General features: G+C 41.4%; 1 protein-coding gene across 3 annotated transcripts in view; it reads left to right on the forward strand.

Annotated features, from left to right (window-relative positions):
- The first annotated feature begins 5,058 nt into the window (after nt 1-5,058).
- Atl3 (atlastin GTPase 3) overlaps nt 5,059-23,273 on the forward strand; it is a 43,962-nt gene continuing 25,747 nt past the window's right edge. Inside the window, exons 1-3 of one of the 3 annotated variants that reach the window (XM_051193843.1) lie at nt 5,059-5,228; nt 22,553-22,767; nt 22,970-23,113. In XM_051193843.1, the coding sequence (XP_051049800.1) occupies nt 22,561-22,767; nt 22,970-23,113 (351 nt within the window). In that variant the 5' untranslated portion in view covers nt 5,059-5,228; nt 22,553-22,560. Of the gene's footprint in view, nt 5,229-5,267; nt 5,370-5,490; nt 5,664-22,552; nt 22,768-22,969; nt 23,114-23,273 lie in introns of those variants that run through there. The other 2 variants (XM_051193841.1, XM_051193840.1) reach the window with 2 other exon arrangements.

Below are 23,273 nucleotides of genomic sequence, written 5' to 3' on the forward strand. Positions count from 1 at the left end.
TCACTAAATGATAGCTTTTATGCTGTCATTGACCAAATGTCATTATGTGGTACATGACTATATTGTAAAGCTTCCTTTATTACTAACCTCTTCCACATTGCTACAAACAGATAGATAACCTTGGTTAAAATCTTCTATAAGCAACAATAAGTATGGTAAATATATACCTACATCTCTACATCTACTTTTTTTTTTTTTTTTTTTTGGTTTCCACTATATAGCTCTAGCTATATAGATCCGACTGCCTCTGCCTCCCAAGTGCTGCAATTAAAAATTAAAATTATGCATCACCACACCCAGCTTATAAAGTATTTTCATTATCTTTGATTATATGTATGTATGTGGGAGAGGCATGTGCATGTGTGTGCAGGTGTTCTCAAGAGGCCAGAGGCATTGTATCCTATGGAGCTGGAGTTACATGAGTGGTGCTGGAAACCAAATTTGGGGCATCTAGAAGACCTGTAAGTGCTCTTAACCATTGAGCCTTCTCTTATGCCTTGCACACCCATTTTTTGTTGTTCCAGATAGGTTCTCTCTACACAGAGTTCTGGTTCTCACTTTGGAGATCAGGCTGACTTCCAACTCAGAGATCCTCCTTCCTCTTCCTCCTTTTTGTTTTGTTTAAAACAGGGCTTTTCTGTGTGGCCTTGGAACTATCTCTGTAGACCAGGCTGGCCTCAAACTTAGAGATCTACCTGCTTCTGCCTCCCTAGGGCTGGGATTAAAGGCATGTGCCACCACCATCTGGTCGAGGCAGGATCACTCTTAACATTCCTGACACTTTGCCAGCTACCAGCTACTCCTGGCTAGTTGTTCTGTGAGCTTCTCCTATCGCACTCTCCCATCAGTCCATATGAGTGCTGAGATTACAAACAAGAGCTACTGAATGCAACATTTTTATGTGGTTCCCTGGGTTTCATTTGAACTTGGGTCATCAGACTCTCAAAGCAAGTGCTTTTGCCAGTTGAGCTATACACCCACCCCCTTTAAATAGATGAAGTTTCTGTTGAGTGGCCTTAAATCACCTTTCTCAGTATTTGGGTCTACAGTTTTTTTGTTCTTTTTCTTTTTGTTGATGGGACTAATTCAGCTTTATAACACACCATGCAGTGGAGTTTACTATTTTAACCAAATCATCACCCTATTTTATTCATTTAGTTTTTAAGACAGGGTCTCATTCTGAAGCCCTCACTGTCTCCTGGAACTCAGATCCACTTACCTCTGTCTCTTGAGTTCTGGGATTAAAAGGCACATGCTACCATGCCCAACACTTATCATCCTACTTTATATACAAGAAAATTAAGGTGCAAATATCTTATTTTGTGATACTTGGGAGTCAAATCCAGGGTCTGCTACATGTTAAACATGTGCTCTACCATAAAGTTATCTCTTGAGCCCGGAAAGGCATTTTATTTTTGTGTTGATGGGCTCCAAACCAGGGCTTTGAGCATGCTAGGCATGTGTTTTAACTACTGAGTTCCACCCCAACCCAAGGTGGGTATTTAAATGATTTCCATGCAGGTAATATTCTATCCTTTTGAAGCTGCTTAGCCGTTGGTCCTGTAAGTAGGTGGTAAGTGCCAGATGGAGCATCAATAAGGAATGATACTTAGCTGTTTACACCATAAGTATGTGAGTCTGTGGAAGACAGGAATGCATCTTATGCAGCATTACTGACTCTCTCTATGCCTGAAACATAACAAATGTCCTATTTTGGGAAGGCTTTGGAATCTTGAGTCATAGTGGATGTCATTTTGGATAACAATTTTGCTATTTTTATGCTTCATAAAATAAGTGCCTTGAGTATTTATGACTTTGCTTGGCTTTTCCAGAGTGAATATAATCACCAGTTCTGGACTAACCATCAGGGACAAACACATCTCATTTAATCTAAAACTCGGTGGTTATTACAATTAGTTTGTAGATGATGAAACAGATTCAGAGAGATTAATTCACTTGAGTTTGCACAGCTAATGAGTATTAGTGCTAAAATTTAATGTCAGTCACTCTGGCCCCACTCAAAAGTGCCTACATGTCACCTGTCACCTTTTTCTAGAAAACCACAAGAAAAGATCAACTTCTAGTCATGTCAGGTGATTCAGTTCTAAGTGAGAAGACAGGCTGCAATGACAGTCAATATTTGGTATTTTGAACTTCAGCTGTGGGTTTTTTGTGTTGTTTTGTTCTTGTCTATGTCTATGTAGTTATGGCTGTCCTGGAACTTGATGTGTAGACAAGGCTGGCCTTGAACTCTTATACATCTACCTGCCTCTGTCTCCTAAGTGCTGGGATTAAAGGTACAACACCATTAGGCCTGGTGATGTTTCATTTTTTGTCTTCCTATTATAATGTAAATTCCAAATGGAGAATTTTGTTTGTTTTGAACAAAAAAGCTACAGCACCAGTGCCTGAAACAGGTAGTAACTGAAAAGGTTGTATTCATCAATGAAGAAGGTATAAGTTATACTAATTGCTCATGAACTTTGTTTCTTTTAATATTACATACCTAATTCTGCTATGGAACAAGATGCTCTGTTTGATTTTAACAGCTTCCAATGAAAATGCACTGAAATCCATTCTGTTGGGAAGTGAACAGCAAGTGCTAGCATTAGGTCTGCCCAAACATGACTTCATTGAGGCCACTGTAAGTACATCAGCCTTCCTCACACTTGGAAGAAGGATTGATTTTTGAAACATGGAACAAATTACAGATAGATTTCTGGATTGATCACAGCTTAGAGACCAACCTCTACCAAAGGAAAGCATGTGGTTTTCCAGGACAGCCAGGGCTACAGGGAGAAACTCTGTTCCAACCCCCCTTCCCCCCAAAAATGTAAAACTCAAATCTGATAGCAAGAAGGCACTGGGAGAAATGTAGTGCAGGATCCAGCAAGATGGCTTGGCAGTTAAAAGCATTTACTCCGAATGACAACCAAGTTTGATCCCTACACCACCCACAAATATATATATATTTTTCTCAGTGGTTCTAAGCATGATGGGAATTGACAGGACATCTTTGGGAAGCTTTCAAAGGCAGTGAGTGCCAGAAACTAGAGGTCCTGCCTCAAAAGCCAGGTGGAGATGTTGGAAAGATGTTTCATCACTTAAAGAGAGCTTGCTGCTCTTGCAGAGGACCCAAGTTTAGTTCCTAGCACCCGTGTTTAGGTGGCTTACAAATACCTATAACTCTAGCTCCAAGGGATCCAGTATCTCATGTGCACATACTCACAGGCACATAATACTTAAAAATAATTTTTTTTTTTTAGTTTTTTTTCAAGACAGGATTTCTTTGTGGGTTTTGGAGCCTGTCCTGGAACTAGCTCTTGCAGACCAGGCTGGTCTTGAACTCACAGAGATCTGCCTGCCTCTGCCTCAAAAGTGCTGGGATTAAAGGCATACACTATCACTTCCCAGCTAAAAATAAATTTTAAAAAAGGAGAGAATCAACTTCTGAAAAGTTGTCCTCTGACTTTCTACATGTGACTTCTACTGTGGCATATGTACACACACACACACACACACACACACACACACACACACACAAAATCATTAAAAGAAAGATATAGGAAAGGGAAATGGAGAATGATAGAATGTGTGGATGATTTTAAATTCTTTCACAATAATGTTTGCAATTGTGACCAGTCATTGACCTTTGGCTCTTCTATTCGAGCATGTAACATAATGGATTGTGTCAAGTCCTGTAAGTCCTGTCTTCTGAATTAATTTCTTCCCCTGATGTTTACTTCTAGTTTCTTGTTGGGCCAGGTTGGCCTATGCTGTGTGACTTTTTCTTGGGAGATAGAAAGGCCTATTCATCCTTCAGGGAAGGGCACTGACAGGCCAAGGAAAGAATTCATCCAAGTCCAGCTTAGTGAACCATTGAGTTTATTAGGGCTACTTATAGATGCATGGGTGACTCAGGCAGTTACATCACCAGGAAGTCCCTTGGGCAATTTATTGGCAACTATACAAATTAAAGAGTCTCACCTGTAGCATTGAGGAGTTCTTTGGGCCACTTATGGGCAGTTGTGGTAATGAAAGAGTCCCACTTTCTGGTCAATTTTACACCTCTTATATAACATTGGGAGCAGTGGGTCTCTGAGGAGCTCATGAAGGCTCCTGAATATGTACCTCCCCCTCATGAGGAGATATTTATAGGCCTGGTCCCATGAGAGTCTCCTGTGGGTGATCACAGCCGCTGATTCAAGTTATAATCTTAAAAGAAACAACTACACAACCTAGAAGATCTAATCTAGGTTTAAATCTAAAATCTGGAATTATCCCAACAGTCTTGAGAGTTGTGGCTGGTGGGGGGGAGGGGAGGGAGATCAGAAAGGGGCAGGGCTTAAGAAGTGCAAACAGGACTTTTTTTTAGGTAGGCTGAAGTAGAATTATCATCATTACCTCTGGTTTAATCACTTAGGAGTAATGATAGCTGAAAGGCTTGGCAGAGTCTTGAGGTAGTTGGAGGGAAGCTGTGAGTAGGCAGAAGGAAGAAAGTAGAGACGTTTGCTGAACGAGAGAGACAATAGTGAGGCCAGGTGGTGGTGATGGGGAGAAGTTGGATAACTACCTTCATCTGTTAGGATTTGTTAGAACTCAAAAACAGTATTTTTCAGTTGAGGCAAATTGTATTTTCCTCAATCATATGTCAAGTATGAATAAAAGCATTTTCCAACAACTTCGTTTTGTAAAGCAACTTTTAAACAAGGTTCTATAAGCCTAAAATCCATAAAAGGTGGATTATGCCTTAGTAGCGGTCATGCTAAAGGTGTGTGTGTGTTTTGGACACGAACTCATTATGTAGTCCAGGCAAGTACCTGATCCTTCTCTCCTGGTCTCCTGAGTACTGAGATTACCACACGGAGCCTAATTTAGTAAGGTCTTACTTAACTATTAGGATGATTCACTTAAGACTTAGTCAAGGATATGAACTGGGGGGGTGATGATGATACTGGTACTAATGAAGTCACGATGGTCTGTCCTTGTGAAGTCAAAGTCATCAAAGCGTCACGTCATCCCAGGTTGTGGCCTTTCAGCTCACCACCTGTAGTCCTGGATAGCGAGGAACACCAGAGCCCATCAGACGGGCCGGGTGGGGGCTCCCGGCAGGAACCGGGTAGCCAAAGCCCGGCCCTGGTCTCCGCCTCAGGCGCCAGGCAGGGTCTACCTAGAGCCCTCCTCGTTCTTCTCCTTTTACAAGGCCTGCTGGGAGTTGTAGTTCAGCGGTAAGAAGACCCACTCGGCTCCGCCCCCTCCGTTTCCTCTTCCTCCCGGATGAGGGCGAAAAGTTGGGACAGCGGGGCAGGGCCCAGAGAGCACAGGACTACAATTCCCGATGGACCTGAGGTTCCAGTACCCTGTCACAGGTACCGCATCGTGATACACGCTCCGGCGCACGCGCATCGAACAGTGGCGGGACCCGGCCGCGTGCGCTTTCCCGCCCTCGCCACGCCCTGCGCTGTCGGTCGGGCTTTCCCACAAGCTGTAGGGTCCGCGCGCTCCTCCTCCTCTGTTTCTCTCGGAGTCCAGGCCCCGCCTGTTTCCCTCCCCTAGGGCCTCCTCAGCCTGCTCCTGTTTCTGCGCCTCTGCTACTTCTGCCGAAGGCGGAGGATCCATGTTGCCCCCTCAGCGAACGGCAGCGGTGGCTTCGAGAGGAGCAGGTGAGGCGTCCAGTTTTCCCTGGACCCGAACGTGGTCACGCACGCCACCTCCCAGTGCATCGGCTCGGAGGTGACAACCCGTCCCTGCCGCCGCCCTCCCTCGTGCGGCGACCGGGGCTGCACCGCGTGGTGCCTCCGCTCCGAGTTCGGGGTCGGGGGCTCCTGGAGCGGGCAGCGTCTTCGGTCTCAGCCGGGAGTCCGCGGCGGTGTGCGGGCGGCACGGTGGTCTGGCCGGTCCAGCTCCGCCCTGTGCCTGACAGGGCGTGCCGGGCGGTGGCGCGCTCCGGAGTCGGGAAGCCGAGCCGAGAGACTTGTCAGTCTTAACGGGCCGGGATCGGCGGGGAGGTGGATGCTTTATTGTTCAGTTTTAAAGTGTTGGAATGCTGCGGTGCGGCCTTGGAGTCGAAAGGTTTTATTTTAATCGGAACAACCTTGAGGCACTGACAAGTATTAGTAAAGTTCGTTTTCCACCCCCGCTTATCACCGTGTTAAGAGATAAAAGAACTGGCCTAAATCGGTTGTTTTGTTTTGCAAGTTTTTTGAGTAAGTTTAGGTTCTTTGCCTTTTCCGAAGACACAAAACGAGGTAGTAAAAGTACTAGATGGAAGCCAAATAGTCCCACCATGAATTCATGGATGCGATTTCGCCTGACATTTTACCTGTCACTACTATTCTAGTTTAATGGGTATGCGCCTGAAGTGATTGAAAGTTTCAATTGTGAAATCTAAAGGGGCGGGGGGGGGGAGGAGGGGAGTCAATAATAGTGTTTGAAGAATCTTTTAGCAAGTCTCAGTCTTATTTGAACAGGAAATGGAATATTTTGTAAAAGGTGAAGAAAAAAAAAAAAAACCTAACGGACTAAGACGGCGTGCTTTGAAGTTTTGCTTTGGAGAAGTGGACTTAAAACTCATGGACTTGTTACCTGTGTCAGGTTACTGTGTGTCAGGTAGCATCCAAGCAAAGTGAAAAGTCAATTTCTGTGCGGTTTCACATGAGTGAAGGAACGTTTGGTTGAAAAAAAATTTTTCCACATAATGATTAGGCCAGTACCAACATATTGTTTTATTTGTAATAGTTTACTGTTTCCTGTGATAGTCATAACAATAAGAAAAACAGAGGTAGGTGTGATTGTGTGCCAGAATAATTTTCTTAGTAATATGACCTATTTGTTTTGTGATACTAGGTGTTGTTCTTTTGCTATAATTTGCCTAAGAAACACAAACACGAGACTCGAATTCATAAAGATCCACATGCCTCTGCCTCCCGAGTGTGAGTGCTAGGACTAAAGGTGTGGGCCACCAACGCCCAGCTCAAAATGGGGTTTTAAGAATTGTGGTTTTTTTTTTTTTTTTTTTTGAGTTGACAAGATAATAGTCATTTAGAGATGATGGCAAAACTTGTGGAGTCAGAATCATGCTTGGCTGCTTTGTGAACTGAATTTGAAGGTCATCCTGGGTTACATGAAACCTTTTCTCAAACTTCCACCCCCCAAAAATAAAAATTAAAAAATGTTTTTCTATAAAACAAAATACTGGAACTAGGCTTGATGTTACATACCTGTGATCTAGCACTCTGCAGTCAAATGGAGGCAGGAGGATTTTGAGTTGGAGATTTTGTCCCAGTCAACCAAACAAAAATCCTAAAATGAATAATAATCTTATGACAGAAATATAAAGTTCACCCTGCCTGTTCTTATGAGTAGCTTAGATGGATGTGAACTTGTTTGAAAGTTGATTTAGAATTTATCCATGATGGGTCAGCCTAATGCCTCAGCATATAAAGGCATTTTTTTTTTAACCATCCAAACCTGTAACAACCAGAGTTTGATTCCTGGGGCCCACACCATTTGTGCAAGGAGATAACTAATTCCTGCAAGTTGTTCTCTGACCTCCATATGTGCACTCTACAAATGAATACTCATTAACTAAAATGTAATTTAAAAAAGAATTTAGTCATAATGACTAGTGTGCCTGTGTATGTATGTATGTATGTTATATATTTTTGTTTTCTATGTGAAGCCCTGGCTGTCCTGGAACTCGCTCTGTAGACCAGGCTGGTCTTGAACTCGCAGAGGTCCTCCTGCCTCTGCCTCCTGAGTGCTGGGATTGAAGGTGTGCACCATCACTGCCTGGCTGCCTGTTAATATTTTGTGTGACTTTGAGACAGGACCTCATGTGGCCAAGGTGGCCAACTTTAAACTCCTGATCTGCTTTTACCTCATCTAATTTCAGGTATGCACCATTGTACTGTTAGAAGTCCCTCATGGTGTTAAAGTAACTAACACAACTGCATTTTAAAATTTGGATTTTAAAACATTTTCCCTGGCCATCTTACTCTCTAGGAGCATATTTAATGTTTAGAGGAAATAGTGAAGGGGAGTAATGTAATTTAAAACAAATCCCAGTTGATTTAGAACTATAGGTCTGTATTATCTAGGGACTTAAAGCTTGCATATCCTTGGTTGAATGAGTAGATTAAAAATAAACAAAAAAACTGGGTCTCACTGTGTAGCTGTAGTTGGCTTGGAATGTGCTTTGTAAAATGAGGCTGGCCTTTAACTCACAGAAATCTGCCTCCCCTTTCCCAGTTTTCAAATTACCTCCACAATAAGCACAACTCATAGATTCTTATTTTATCCATTGAGGGACTAGGAAACAGTGAAAGAGAAAATCCCCACTAATTTCATTTTGCATACTTAAAAATAATCAAATTTCCCTGTTGATAGTTGTATATATTTACTTGATAGAAGTTAAACATTTGTTAGCAATTAGTTTAAGTTAAGTGATAGACTTTACTCATATATAGCAAGTAAACAAAGGATTGGAGTAAGAGCCGGGATAACCTGAAATGGTTTAGTCTAAGCCAATTATTGCCAATTAAGATGTTATTGTTTTTAGCACCTTCCCTCTGAAAAAAGCCTTATTTTAAGATGGAAATGGTGGCTCACACTTGCAATCCCAATATTTGGGAGGTGAGGCAGAATTGCCATGGATTTGATGTCAGGCTGGACTACATAGTTCCAGGACAACCTGAGCTAGAGTAAGACTCTCTTTCTTACCCACCCCCCCAAAAAACCCCAAAAAACCCACAAACAAACAAACAAACAAACAAACAAACAAAAAAGCATGATAAACTGGGTAGTGGTGTATGCCTGTAATCCCAGCACTCTGAGTTCAAGGCCAGTATGGTCTACAGAGGGAGTTCCAGGACAGTCAGGGCTACAATGAGAAATCCTGTCTTGAAAAAACAAAAACAAACGACAAATGAAAACAATAAGACCAGACTAAAAGCAAGAAAGGTTATTTAACTATTGGATTCCCTGTGTTTAGGAAAGAGGCAAGTACAATTACTATTGAATTTATCCTGTTAGAAAGTTCTTTTTTCCCCCTTGGGGCTGGAGAGATGATGGCTCAGTGGTTAAGAGGAATTAGTTTTTGCAGAGGACAGGTTTGGTTCCCAGCACCATATCTAGTCAGTACCCTTACAACTGTACATTTTGCTCCAGGGGATCAGTTACCACCTTCTGGTCTCCTTAGGTTCCTGCATGAATGTGCTGCTCATAAACTTGGGAAAGCACATACATATACACATAAAAAAGTTCTTAGCTATGGGTTTTTTGAGGCAAGGTTTCTCTGTGTAACAGCCCTAACTATTCTGGAACTCACTTTATAGACCAAGCTGACCTTGGACTGAGAGATCTGCCTGCCTTTGCCTCCCAAGTGCTGGGATTCCAGGCCTGAATCTTTTTTTTTTTTTTTTCTTTTTTAGTTAAAAGTTATTATCATCATTATTATTGAGTGTGAATGCATGATGGATGTGTTTTGGTGATTATGTCATGGCCTGTGTGTGGAGGTGGAGGTCAAAGGACAGCTTTGTACATTCAATTCTCTGCTTCTGGGTTCAGCAGACTTTTGAAGCAAGCACCTTTACTTGCTGAGCCCTCTTCCCTGCCTAGTTTCTGAATCCTAAATATTGTTTAGTCATACTTGGTTATCATTAACACATGAAACATTGACCTTCCTGTGAACACATAAAATGTTTTTTTTAGCATCTTGTGCTAAAGCACAAAGATTGTCTATAGTAAACGAGTTGGAAAACTTTTTCTTCCTAAACCCTTTAATTAAAATACACAGTTTTCCCAATATTTTGGCTGGTTGGTGTCTTAGGGTTTCTGTTGCTTTGATGAAGTGCCATGACCACAAAGCAAGTTGGGGAGGAAAGGGTTTATTTGCCTTATACTTCAGCATTGCTGTTCATTGCTGAAGGAAGTTAGAACAGGAACTCAAACAGGGCAGGATCCTGGAGGCAGGGGCTGATACAGAAGCCTTGGAGGGGTGTTGTTTACTGGCTTATTTTCCCTGGCTTGCTCAGCTTGGTTTCTTATAAAACCCAGGACCACCAGCCCAGGGTTGGCAGCACCCGCTATGGGCTGGTCCCTCTCACACTGATCACTAAATGAGAAAATACTTTACAGCTGGATCTCATAGAGGCATTTGCTCAACTGAGGGGCCTTCCTCTGATGACTCCAGCTTAAGTTAAGTTGACACACAAAACCAGCCAGTACAGTTGGGTTTGAGTAGTTTCACACAATCTTTCCTGTGTATCCACTGGCATGTTTACTGCCAAAGTACGACATAGAAACATTGGAAAGAACTGCATCCAGTAGTTGTGCAGTTAGCAGAGAGGGCTTTTAAACTTATCATATTTTAAGCTTAGCATACTTGCCTTGTTTGTGATGTTTTCTCTGGCTTTGTGAGTTGGGAACTTTAAGGACTGCCAGTAAAAGCAAGGCATGGAAATGGTGTACCTTTTTTTGTGTGTAGCTTTTGCTCTTTAGAGAATGTTATTTCAGAGTTATGACCTGGAAAACTCAGGTCATAACTCCACCATGACTCATATAGTCTGCTCAGTAAAATGTGTCTGTAACTTTAGTTCATTTCAGAATTCTTTGGACAGTGAGGATGAATACTGAGGATGGTTCTAGCCCAGTTCTTTTTTTATTTGTATTTATTTTTCTTTTTTTTTTAAGGTTTTGCTTGCATGTATGTATGTGTACCGTGGGCATATCTGGTGCCTGCAGAGGTCAGAAGGCGTCAGTTACCCTGGAAATGAGTTACGGACAGTTGTGAGCTGCTGGGAGCCAAACCATTGTCTTCTGCAAGATCAACAAATAAATGTCTTAACTGCTGAGCCATCTTTCCAGCTCTTCAGTGGTTCTTAACAGATTTTTTTTTTTTTTTTTTTTTTTTTTTTGGTCCATGTGTCTTTTAAAAGTGTCTGTAGAAATTTTTGAATGTTAACCTTATGGGTACTACTGATGCCACTAGTATGTAGTGGGTACAGACCAAGGATACTGTTAAATACCATAGTCCATAGGATCCTTTCCACAGAGGGTTATTTGGTTATTAATGTCAGTAGTGACATGGTTGCCAAATTTTGATCTACATTAATCCACTAAATTAAAAAATTTTGAAGCAGCAGTGGTAACTGCTATCAGTTAACCAGTTTCATTGACTATGTCACTATTCAGATTGAGAACCACTTAAACTTACTATGGGGCTGGACATGTACCATAGTTGGTAGAATATTTATCTAGCATGAATGGAACCTTGATTTGGATCCCAGAATCCCATAAAATTGGGCCAGTTGATCCTAGTATTCAGGAAGTTGATGCAGTGGATTTAGAAGTTCAAGGTCAGCCTGAGCTGCATGATACTCTATTTCAGACAGACCAAAACCTTACTGGTTGTATGTGTGTATCGTCTGTGTATTTGTGGTGCTTGGGATCAAATCTAGTACATGTTAGACAAGCACTCTACCACTGAGCTGGTTAATATTGTTATAGTTGAGCTTACTAGGTTTTATGTATTCTTTTGTAAGATTGAAAAGGCTAACCATGGTCAGTAGCCAACCTATGCTGCTCTTTTAAAACTGTCATACTTTTTTTTTTTTTTAAGAGACAATATCTTTATTATATACCACTGGTTATCCTGGGACTCACTATGTAGACCAGGCTGGCTTCAACCTCATAGATCCTCCTGGGTTCAAAGGTGTGAACCACTAGGCCCAGTGCCATATTATTTTTTGTTGGTTAAGGTATTGAATCCAGGGCCTTGTTCATCCTAAGCATGTGCTACAATACTGAGCTGCAACCCTAGGCTCTCAGTCCCCTTTACTCCATTTTGAAACAGGGTCTTACTAGGCAGCCTGGGCTGTGTAGACCAGGCTTCCCAGTACTAGGATTAAAGTTGAGTACCACCACTCCTGTAATTCTAGGAGGTGTTAGTGCTGTAATATCCACGTCTAAAAATTTTCTAATAGTTTTACTTGTTAGTCATTTATCTTCATTTTTCATTCAGTGTGAGTGATAGAATATATGGAATGCGATTTACTGGAGAGATTGTTTGAATAGGCCTATTAAACCTCTTGGTTAGTGTGAATTAGATGGATTGTGCTAAAGTAAAGGATAGGTCAGTAGTTCATAAGTAATTAGGAAAAAGGTTGTAGTGTCTACATAAGCTGTTAAACAGCTTTCTCGTTACTCAAGATTTTCAGCATGCTGAAATGATGACTGATAGTTATCATTTATCATGAGCAATTTGCAGCAATAATCAGATGACATTGATAACAGTATTTCTGTTTTCTTAAGCATAGGCTTAAGTTTACTTCTGTAGATATGGGTATAACTATAGATAGGCCAGATTTTTGCATATTTTCAGTTTCACATCTGTTGTCTACTTTTGTGTGCTTATAATCTATAGCATTATCTATTGTCTCAGTGTGTACTTTGGAAATAACTGTCTCTGTAAAGGGAGAGGGGGATATTATCCCTGAAATTAAATGTCACCGACAAGAATTTGATATTCTTGAGAGGTATGCCAGGTGTGGTGGCTCATGCCTGTAATCTCAACATGTGAGAGGCTAAGGCAGGAGGATTGTCATGAGGTCTAGGCTAGTTTGAGCTAAAGTATGAGATCCTGTATAAAAACAAACAACAATAACAACAACAAAAAAATCCTTCAACACTAACCTGAAAAAGCAGTGGTTGGATTTTAGAGCTTAACAGTTTCTGCCTGACTTTGTAGTATAAATGGAGGTATGGAAATGAAATGGTTTATTCAGTGCAGAACCAGGGCCAAAACTCTAGTGCTTCCTTATTGCTGTGGTAGGCTTTCTTCTTTGCACACTGCCTCATTCAAGTGACAACCTTTGCCTTTAATCCCAGTACTGTAATTCCAGCACTCTGGAGGCAGAAGCAGGAAGATAGAGTTTGAGGTGAGCCTGGGAAAGACCCTGTAAAAACAAAAAGCTCAAATAAAAATGCCCTCAAATAACCTTTGCTAAAGCAGAAGCTTCAGTTTTAGAAGGAAGAATTGATAAGACTTGGTAATATATTGCATATAGGGAGATAAAGTAGGGAAAATGCAAAGGATTTAGGAGAGATGGAGTAATTGAGAGGAACCATTTTGAAATACTAAGTGTAGACTTAAAAAATTACCACAGGGAAGTTTTGAAAGGAGACTGGAGGCAAACCGGCCAGATCACACATGCTGAGTGGCAGAACTGGAATAAGGACTTGTCTCCTGACTTTTCAGGCCAATGTGTTTCCACATATCTCTTTTGCTAGTATGTGTGGACCATCTAGTGACTCTTTTGTACTTCGGTTTTTGTACATGTTGCCTCAGTGTAGGTTAGAGAGTAGGGGCATTATATCATCAAAATACAAGGTAGATAAAGAGAAAAAATTTAAAAATTGAGCATAGAGTTGAAATTATAAAGAGCTCTTTGAGCTGGCCATGGTGGTTGTGCCTATAAACCTAGCACTTACTTGGGAGGTGGAGGTAGAGGGATCAGGAGTTCAAGGTCAGCCTTGCTACATTCTGACTTTGAGACCCTCTGTCTCTCCCAGCAAATTCATTGAGAGAGTAAGATCTACAAGAGATTACAGAAGAGTAAGTATCGCTGTAAATCCAGCCAATGAGGGTAAAGAAAGAAAAGAACTAGTGCAAAGACAGGGCGGGGTAGGGGGTTGGGGGGTGGGGGTGATGGTGCTGGTGGTGCACAACTTTAACCCCAGTACTCAGGAGGCAGCCTGGTCTACAGAGTGAGTGCCAGGACAGGCTCCAAAGTTACACAGAAACCCTGTCTTGAAAAAACAAAACAAAACAAAAACAAAAAATAAAATAAAAAAGAAGATGCCAGAGGGCCTGAAAGGATGCTAGAATGTTTCTTGAATAAAGGTTTTTAAAGTTGCCTTCCTCCCCCTGCAAGAGAGGAGGGTGAGATAGGCTCTCTTTATGTAGTCTAGGTTTGCCTCAAACTTTCAGTCCTCCCTAGTTCTAGTATTACCAGGTTATAACTCCCAGTCTATTTGTGAGGCTTTATTTTTTTTTTTGAGATAGAGTTTCATGTTGTCCAGGGTACCTTTTGTCTTCCAGATGTTTCTGAAGCTAGCCGAAAATGCTTGATTCTCTTGCCTCTGCCTTTTGAGTGTTGGGATTTGCAGGCATGTGCCACCACCCCTTGCCTGATAACTCTTAATTTTAGTATGATAACATTGTAATGTCTGGAGTAATAGTATGTACACATCTCAGTGGAAACAGGAATGTGAGAAAGGAATCTGTTTATTGAGCACCTTATATTGTCAGGTGCTGTGTTTTAGCTTTTAGATTTTTTTTCCTCTTCTTAGGGTTTCTATGTGTCCTGTCTGTCCTTGGACTCTGTAGAGCAGGCTGGCATAGAACTCAGAGATCCACCTGCCTCTGCTTCTGAGTGCTGGGATTAAGCTGTGCATGACCACTGCCCAGCAGATTTTTTTTTTTTTTGGAGACAACATTACACTATATAGGTATCCTAGACTTGAACTGATATTGTATTCTAGTTTGGGTTTGAACCAACAGTTCTTCTGACTCTTCTTGCAGCTAGGTCAGATTTATAAATGGAGACTGAAGTGGCCATATATATTTTCTAGAGTTATATTGAGACAAAATCACAGGCTTTGTTTATGCCACATTCCTCAACCCCCCCCCCCCCCAGACAGGGTTTCTCTGTGTAACAGCCCTAGCTATCCTGGTGCTGGCTTTGTAGACTAGGCTGGCCTCTAACTCACAGAGATCCACCTGCTTTTGTCTCCCAAGTGCTAGGATTAAAGACATAAGCCACTATCGACTGGCTATGCCATAGTATTTTGTTGGCTGATGTTTGTGGGCAGTGTTCTGGAACTTGGAGGACATAGCATTGAACAAAATAACAAAAGTTCCTGCCCTCTTAGAATTTACATGGGGCTGGAGAGATGGCTTAATGGTTAAGAGCATTCGCTGCTCTTCCAAAGGTTCTGAGTCCAGTTCCCAGCAGCCACATGGTGGCTCACAACCATCTAGAATGAGACCTGGCGCCCTCTTCTGGCATGCAGGCATACATGCAGGCGCAACACTATACATAATAAGTAAATCTTAAAAAACAAACAAACAAACAAACAAACAAACAAAAACTTACGTTTTGGAGTAGAGAAAGCCAAAATTCATGCCTTGCCCTGTCTTGATGTTAAAGCCTATTTTTATTAATTTTATCATACTGTATAAAGTCATGGAGAACAGGTGAGATAGCTCCCAGGTAAAAGTGCTTGCTGTAAGCCTGTATCCTGAGAACAGTCCTTGGGACCTACATGGTGGAGAGAACTAAGCTTTATAAGTTTTCCTCTCATGTCTATACATGAACCCAGGCACCATACACACACACACTAATAAATGAAGTGAAATGAAAAATTAAAACCAAGTACTCAGAGGGAGGATGGGTAATCTAGACAAGGGGAGTTAAGTATTGAAGTCTGAGTCAAGAGCAAGAAGAATTCCAGACCATGGAATGAGTGGTTGCATGGGTCATCTGCTGGAAATTGTGGAATTAGGGCAGGACAAGATAGGACTTGAGCCTGAGCTTTCTCCCTGTAGAAATACCAGTGAGAATGAATTTTCCAAGCAGGATAGTATGGAGAATAGTGAAAGGTTTTGACTTACAGGATGGAAACTTAGTTTGGAGCTGTCAGTCCCTAAATGCTTTATTTTGTATTTTTGTGTTGCAAGGGGGTGGAACACAGGGCTTTGTGCATACTAGGCAGGCCTAGTTGCATCCCTATACTTTGTAATTTTGATAGCATTTAATGTGGTTACCTTCATGATGTATTTGTTAACTTTTCTTTTTCTTTTTTGTTTTTGCTTTTTTCAGGACAGGGCTTCTTTGTATAGCCAGGGTTTCTTTGTGTAGCCAGGGCTTCTTTGTATAGCCAGGGTTTCTTTGTTTAGCCTTGACTGTCCTAGAATTAGCGTTCTAGATCAGGCTGGCCTCTAACTCATAGAGATCTACCTGCCGCTGCCTTTCAAGTGCTGGAACTAAAGGCTTGCACTACCACTGCCTGGCTAATTTTTTTTGTTTTTCTTTTTCTAGAAAGGTTTTCTCTGTATGTAGCTTTGGAACCTGTTCTGGAACTTGCTCTGTAGACCAGGCTGACCTTGAACTCACAAAGATTCACCTGCCTCTGCTTCCCAAGTGCTTGGATTAACGGCATGCACCACCCTTGCTCAGTGTTTTTGTTTTTTCAAGACAGGGGTTCTCTTCATATCCCTGGTTGTCCTGGAACTCATTTTGTAGGCCAGGCTGGTCTTAAACTTAGAGAACGGAATGCCTCTGCTGCCTGAGTGCTGGGATTAGAGGTGTGTGCCATTATTTTGTGGGTATGATGTATTTAATAAGTAAAGAAGTATAGAAATTGAGGCTTAAGGGATGAGGTAGTAATGTAGTCAAAGGAACAGTCAGAGATAATAACTAGGCTAGAAAGGGAAAAAGGCCTGCTGGCAAGGGACAGGACCTTAAGGTTTCATGTTTTATTTTTTTTTCCCAATGTCCTCTATGAGAGCAGTATTTTTTGTTTGTGTCTCTGATCAGTGCTATGTATCCTAAGTTCCCTAAACCACTACTGAGATAGACCCAAGCCCCTAAGGTTTTGATTAAGGAATCTAAATGATTATGGAGTCCAGGATAAGTCAATCAGCAGAGACCCTTTATCTGATATCTGTAAAGGGATGAGTGGAAATGAAGTTTTTGCTTGGGAAATAAGTAATAATGCCTGTTGTCTTTAGGAAGCTGATGATGGTGTAGTAAAAAGTGGGGTGCTCAATGTGTATACATTTGTTGGTGATGCATACATTTCAAAATGCTTTCCTTTTTTCATGGCCCAAATTAAAGAAACACTGTTAGTGAACAAGATCTCTTTTAGCCAAGTGAATGTTAATAACTGCTTATATTCCTGATGAAGGGACATGCTGGATCACCCCAGCTTTCACACTAATATCCTTTACAGGTTCCTTGCAAGAACCAAAAGAGGAATAGATAATGACCAGCAACTTCCTTTTTCTTCCCTATATCCTTAATATTGTCCAATGTCCAACTTTGAAGTGCAGTTCATTAGGTATAACTGCATACCGTTTTGTCATTGGATTATTCCATCTTGCCTGTAGCCTGTACTTAACTTTTTATGCCTTTTGGCTGATAGTGCCACCAGTATCCTTAGGTTCATAGCTTTAGACTGTTATACTGCATATCACCCACTCATTTGAGAATTACTATGTGTTTGCTTTGTGTCTTTCTCATTGTTCAATCAAGCTATAATAGAATAGATGAAATTGGAAGTTCCCATGTATAAACTTAGTAATAAAGTCTTGGGAGACTCTTGTATTGATCACTTGATTTGGTTGTATTTAAAAGTTGCTATTTTTTTTACTGATTTAAACAAGACAGACATCTGTTTCTTTCCCATAAAAGTGAACTAACTGGTAGGGTACTTCTGCAGGAGGATCAGGCCCTGCCTCTCTTGTTGTGCCAGTGTTCTAGGGTGTTGCCCTCCTGTGCCTGGCCCTCAGTGACTCACTTCTATTTCTCTATTTAGTCAGGAGGAGGAAAATGCTTAATCTGGAAGTTGCTTGTATTTTTTTTTTCAGTCACAGTCTACTGATCAAAACTTTCATGTGTCACATGATCAAAAAGTTGGTCTGGAACTGTGATTCTTTTGAGTATTTAATGCTATGATAAAACCTTATATAAGGGAGGTGTAAGGATTCAGGCATTATATTAGCCTGCACCTGTCACCTGGCAGAATGCACTCAGGTAGTATCCTGGTCAGTTCATGGTTCCATGATTGTGTAGTTAGTCTGTGTGTAGGTGCAAAGGACCCCTTTAAAAGACAGAACCCTGCCCACTTACACTCTCTTTTCCAGCTCTCTTCCCCAAGGTTCCCCTGGGGCAGACAGGACTTTTCCTGTCTCCCTCTTTTCTGTCCTCTCTCTGTGTCTCTTTACCTCTTCTCTTTCCTTCCCCCTCCTTCCCCTTAATAATAAAACTTCTCATTTAAGCTCTGTCTGCCTGGTGTGTTTGTCCCCCACCTCAGTCACCCTCGCCTGCCATGGAATCTGCCATGGTCCCTCACGAAGGGTCCCCTCAAGCTTTATCCTAACAGGAGGGGGCATGAATTAGACAATAATGACATGTTAAAATTCCATCCCATAGCAACCTGTCTACCTCTTCTAATGACCCAAGCACAAACCAAGGTCCAATTCTGTCAGAGTACACCCTGGGTAACCAATGAGTTTATTGGGCTTCCCTATAGAACATAGGTAAGGGATTTCCTACAGGGGTGTGAGTGCTCCTCCTCCCAATGGTCACAATTGGAAAGCCTTTACCTAGAGTGTTAGTGCAAATAAAGCAGAATTACATACATAGATGTCTTAGGGTTACTATTTCTGTTTTTTAAAATAATTTATTATTTTTATGTATGTTGGCATTTTGTCTATATGTATGTGTGAGGGTGTAGGACCCCCCTGGAACAGGAGTTATAGACAGTTTGTGAGTTTTATAAACAGTTGTGAGTTGTCATGTGAGTGCTGGGAATTGAACCCAGGTTCTCTGGAAGAGCAGCCAGTGCACTTAACCACTGAGCCGTCTCTCCAGCCCCGGCTTCCTATTTCTGAAATGAAATACCATAACCAAAGCAACCTGGGAGGAAAAGGTTTATTTGGCTTAAGTTTACACATCGAAGTTCATCATCAAAGGAAGTCAGGACAGGAACTCAGGCAAGAACCTGGAGGCAGAGTTGATGCAGTATCCATGGAGGAGTACCCTATGCTTTCTTACAGAACCTTGCTCAGGGTGTTTTCTTATAGAAGACAGAACTACCAGCCCAGCAGTGTCTCTACAATGGGCTGGGCCCTCTCACATAAATCACTAATTAAGAAAATGCCCTATAGCCTGATCTTAGGGAGACATTTTCTCAATTAAGGCTCCTTCCTCTTTGATGACTCTAGCTTGTGTGGACTTGACACAAAACTTGCCCACACAGTAGGTGGTAGGTGGAGGCTAGATGCTACTCGGGTAAGGGTCTTGTGACTCTCCTCACACCTCCACAAAGCTGTGTTAACCGTCCAGGAGCCAGCTGGGTTAATCATTTTGCAAGAGGCCAACACTGAACACCCCAAGATGGCAGTTGTTTGGTTGCATAATAAAACCCATTACTTTGTATGACAAAAAAAGTCAAAACAAAAAAACACCAACACCACACACATACGCACAAGCACACACAAAACACTTGCATGGCAAGAGGGAGAAATCAGAGAGTTTTAAGGTATTGTCACAAAAACTCAGTTTTCATCTTAAAGGAAAATAAGATAGTTTGTTCTAGAGCCATATTTGAGTGACCATGACCTGGGAATATAGATTTAGGCTATCCTAAATCTTAAGAACATGGAAGCAGTTACATGAAGTTTGAAACACATTGGTGAATACAACAGTATCATGACATTCTTTAGCTTTTAGGTTAGTGGAGACTAGTGGTCTGCTAAGTTAATAAATTTCAAAAGGTTTTTATCTGTTAGTCACAGAGTGTTAATTGACAGAGATATATGCAAGAAATGGCTGTTCTGGGAGTTAAATCTAGCTCAGATAAGGTGATAAGCTTCTGAATCTGCAACATTCCAACCTCTCCACATCACTAAGTTTTTTTTTTTTTGTTTTGTTTTGTTTTTTTTTTAATCTTTATTTTATGTGTATTGGTGCCTGCATGTATGTCTGTGTGAGGGTAACAGATTTTAGAATTACAGTTGTGATTCTGGGAATTGAACCCTGGGTTCTCTAGAAGAGCAGTCTGTGTGCTCTTAACCACTGAGCTGTCTCTCCAGTCCCATCATTGGCATCTAATCAGTTAATCAGTCTCCACAGACACAGCTTCTTTCCAGAAATTCTTGTTGGTTGAGGGAATGCCATCTCTGCCACAGTTGGACTTTGTTTCGTAAACTTCTTTGAGTCCTATACTTTACTTTAGCCCTGGCTTTTCCTTAAGAATAAACTTCCCAGATTTTTTATTTTTTTTATTAAAATGCTGGAATATAGGGACTTGGCATGCAGTGGGAAAATGCTTTGCTACTGAGCTGCACCATGAGCCCAGATTTTTCTCATTAGTTCTTTCACATGAGAGACTAAAGACCTTTGGGTCTTAGAGTTATCTGCTACAGTGTCAATAATTAATCAATCCAAGATAGAAGTAATGATACATGCCTGTAATCTCAGCATTTGGGAAGCTGAGGCAGGAGAATCTTGAGTTTCAGGCCAACTTGAGGTACATAATGGACTCTAGGCTTTAAAAAAATCCCCGTTCGTTCCTTCGTGTGTGTGTGTGTGTGTGTGTGTGTGTGTGTGTGTGTGTGTGTGTGTGTGTGTGTGTGTGTACACATTTGGAGCCCAGGGTTGACATCAGGAATCCTCCTTGATTAAACTCTTCCACCTTATTTGTTGAGCCAGGATCTCTCTTTTTTTTTGTTTTGTTTTTGGTTTTTTTGAGATAGGGTTTCTCTGTATTGCTTTGGAGGTTGTCCCGGAACTCTTTGTCGACCAGGCTGGCCTTGAACTCACAGAGATCTGCCTGCCTCTGCCTCTCAGTACTGTGATTAAAGGTGTGTACCACTGACGCCCAAGCCACAGTCTGTTAATCAAACCCAAAGCACAACAATATAGCTGTTCTAGCTAGCGAGCTGGCTCTGGGGGAATCTGCCTTCTGAGGGTAGACCTTGGCTTCTGGAATCTGAACCTCTAAGCCATCTCCTCAGCCTGTTTTTTTTTTTTTAAAGCTTTATTTTTAAAAATTATTTGTTTATTTTATGTGTATGGGTGTTTTGCCTGCATATATGTATGTGCTCTATGTGCATGTATGACACCCACAGAGATCAAAACAGAGTGCTAAATCCCCTGCGACAAGAGTCACAGATAGTTATGAGCTGCCATGTGGATGCTGGGAATTGAATCTGGGTCCTCTGGAAAAGCAACAAGGGCTCTTAAACAGCTGAGCCATTACTCCAGCTCCTGTATTTTATTGATTTTGGGTTTTTTTTTATTTGTTTGTTTTTTGAGACAGGGTTTCTCTGTGTAACAGTCCTGGTTGTCCTGGAACTCACTGTGTAGACCTGGCTGGCCTTGAACTCACAGAGGTCTGACTTCCTGAGTGCTGGGATTAAAGACATGTGGCACTTGCCTGATACATGTCCTTTTTATTGATATCTTTTTGTTTTATTAAAATATTTTTATTACATTTCTTTTGTGTCGGTATGTGTGTGTGTTCCATGGTGTGCATATGGAGGTCAGAGGACAACTTGACAGGATTCTCTTCTCTCCTTCTGTATTGAAATCAGGCCATTGCAGGCTCTGTACATCTTTTTTTAAAAATATTTTTTGGGTCTGACATAGTTCATCTGATAAAATCAACAATTCTGAAAGTTGTCCTGTGATCTCCACATAACATTAGCACATGTTCATTATATGTAATGTTTGGTTTCATGATAGCATTTTCATACATATATATTTACATTTTCTTTTCCTTTGTTTTTTTTGTTTTTTGAGACAGAGTTTCTCTGTAGGTTTGGAGCCTGTCCTGGAACTCACTCTGTAGACTAGGCTGGCCTTGAACTCACAGAGATCCTCCTGCTTCTGCCTCCTGAGTGCTGGGAAAAAAGGTGTGCTCCACTACCGATGGGTTGACAGATCCAGTCTTGCTTGTCCAGCTCTTGTGCTAGTAATCACAACTGCTGTGAGATTGAATGCAGGTGTGATGCCTTGTTTTGAGAAGACAGTTCCACTTCATGTTGCTCTGTCCTCTGGCTCTTAACATTGTTTCTCCCTTGTCTTCCATGATGATCTCTTTGTCTTGGCAGAGGAGGTGATACAGATTCTCTTATGTCTGAATGTTCAAAAGCTCTTTATTTTCAACTCTCTGATCTGTTATGAATTTCTGCAGTTTCTGCTGTTACTGGGACTTTTTAATGTAGGAAATTTGTTTATTGGGGGAAGGGATGGGAGTAAGAGAAGGGAAGAGAAAGAGGGAGGGAGAGAGAGATGAAAGAGAGAGAGAGAGAGAGAGAGAGAGAGAGAGAGAGGAGAGGAGAGGAGAGAGACCTGTCTCAGAAAAATGGCAGAAAGAGAGCTTCTGGGACCTTTTAATTAAAAAAAAATATTATATTTGTGTGTGATTGTGTGTGTGTGTGTGTGTAGCACACAGGCACACTCATCCCGAATGTGGGAATCAGGACAATTTCAGACATTGGTTCTTTTCTTAAGCATGTGGGTTTTGGGGATTGAACTCAGGTTATGTGGCTTGGCACCAGGCACCTTTGCCTGCTGAGTCATCTTGCAGGCTCTTGGGATCTTTTAGTTAATAAATATTTTTAGTGTTAATGGAGTTCTATTAGTACCCTCACAAACTCTCTCTTTTATGGTTTCCACATATATGCCTTGTTAAAGCTTTCGTTCTCTTCATGGTGTGTGTGTAAAACTTAATTTTTTTGGTCTTTTAATGAGCATAGGTGATGCCATGGAGAATGGAAAACCTGGTCCAGTGCAGGTTGTTTTGGTTCACAAAGAGCAACATTCCTTTGAGCTAGAAGAGAGAGCGTTGGCCAGCATCCTCCTGCAGGATCACATCCGAGATCTTGATGTGGTAGTAGTATCAGTGGCTGGTGCCTTTCGAAAGGGCAAATCCTTCATTCTGGACTTTATGCTACGATACTTATATTCTCAGGTAAGGAAAAATTAGTTTATTTCAAAGTAGAAAGTGAGTAAAATAAGCTCATGAATTAGAATTACTTAAGATTTGGTGAGATTTGGGGTGTATAGTATAATGGTAAAGTGCTTGCCTAATGTGTGTAAAGCCCTGTATTTTATCCCCAGCACCTCAGAAAGCAAAACCAAAGATGTAAATAGAACATCTTATTTCTCTGTAGAATGAAGGTGGTCATTCAAATTGGTTGGGTGATCCAGAAGAACCACTGACAGGATTTTCATGGCGAGGAGGCTCTGACCCAGAAACCACTGGGATTCAGATTTGGAGTGAAGTTTTCACCGTGGAGAAGCCAGGTGGGAAAAAGGTAAGGATGTTAAAAATAAAAGAAAGAAAAAGAATAACCAAATGAGATTTTATATTTATTTTTTCTTGAGATAGGATTTTTCTTGATAAGGTAGTCAGGTGGGTCTGGAACTCACTAGGTACCACAGGCTGGCCTTGAATCTAGAGAACCCTGTCTTAGC

The sequence above is a fragment of the Phodopus roborovskii genome, unplaced genomic scaffold (genome assembly GCF_943737965.1).
Source record: "Phodopus roborovskii unplaced genomic scaffold, PHOROB, whole genome shotgun sequence".
NCBI lineage: Eukaryota > Metazoa > Chordata > Mammalia > Rodentia > Cricetidae > Phodopus > Phodopus roborovskii.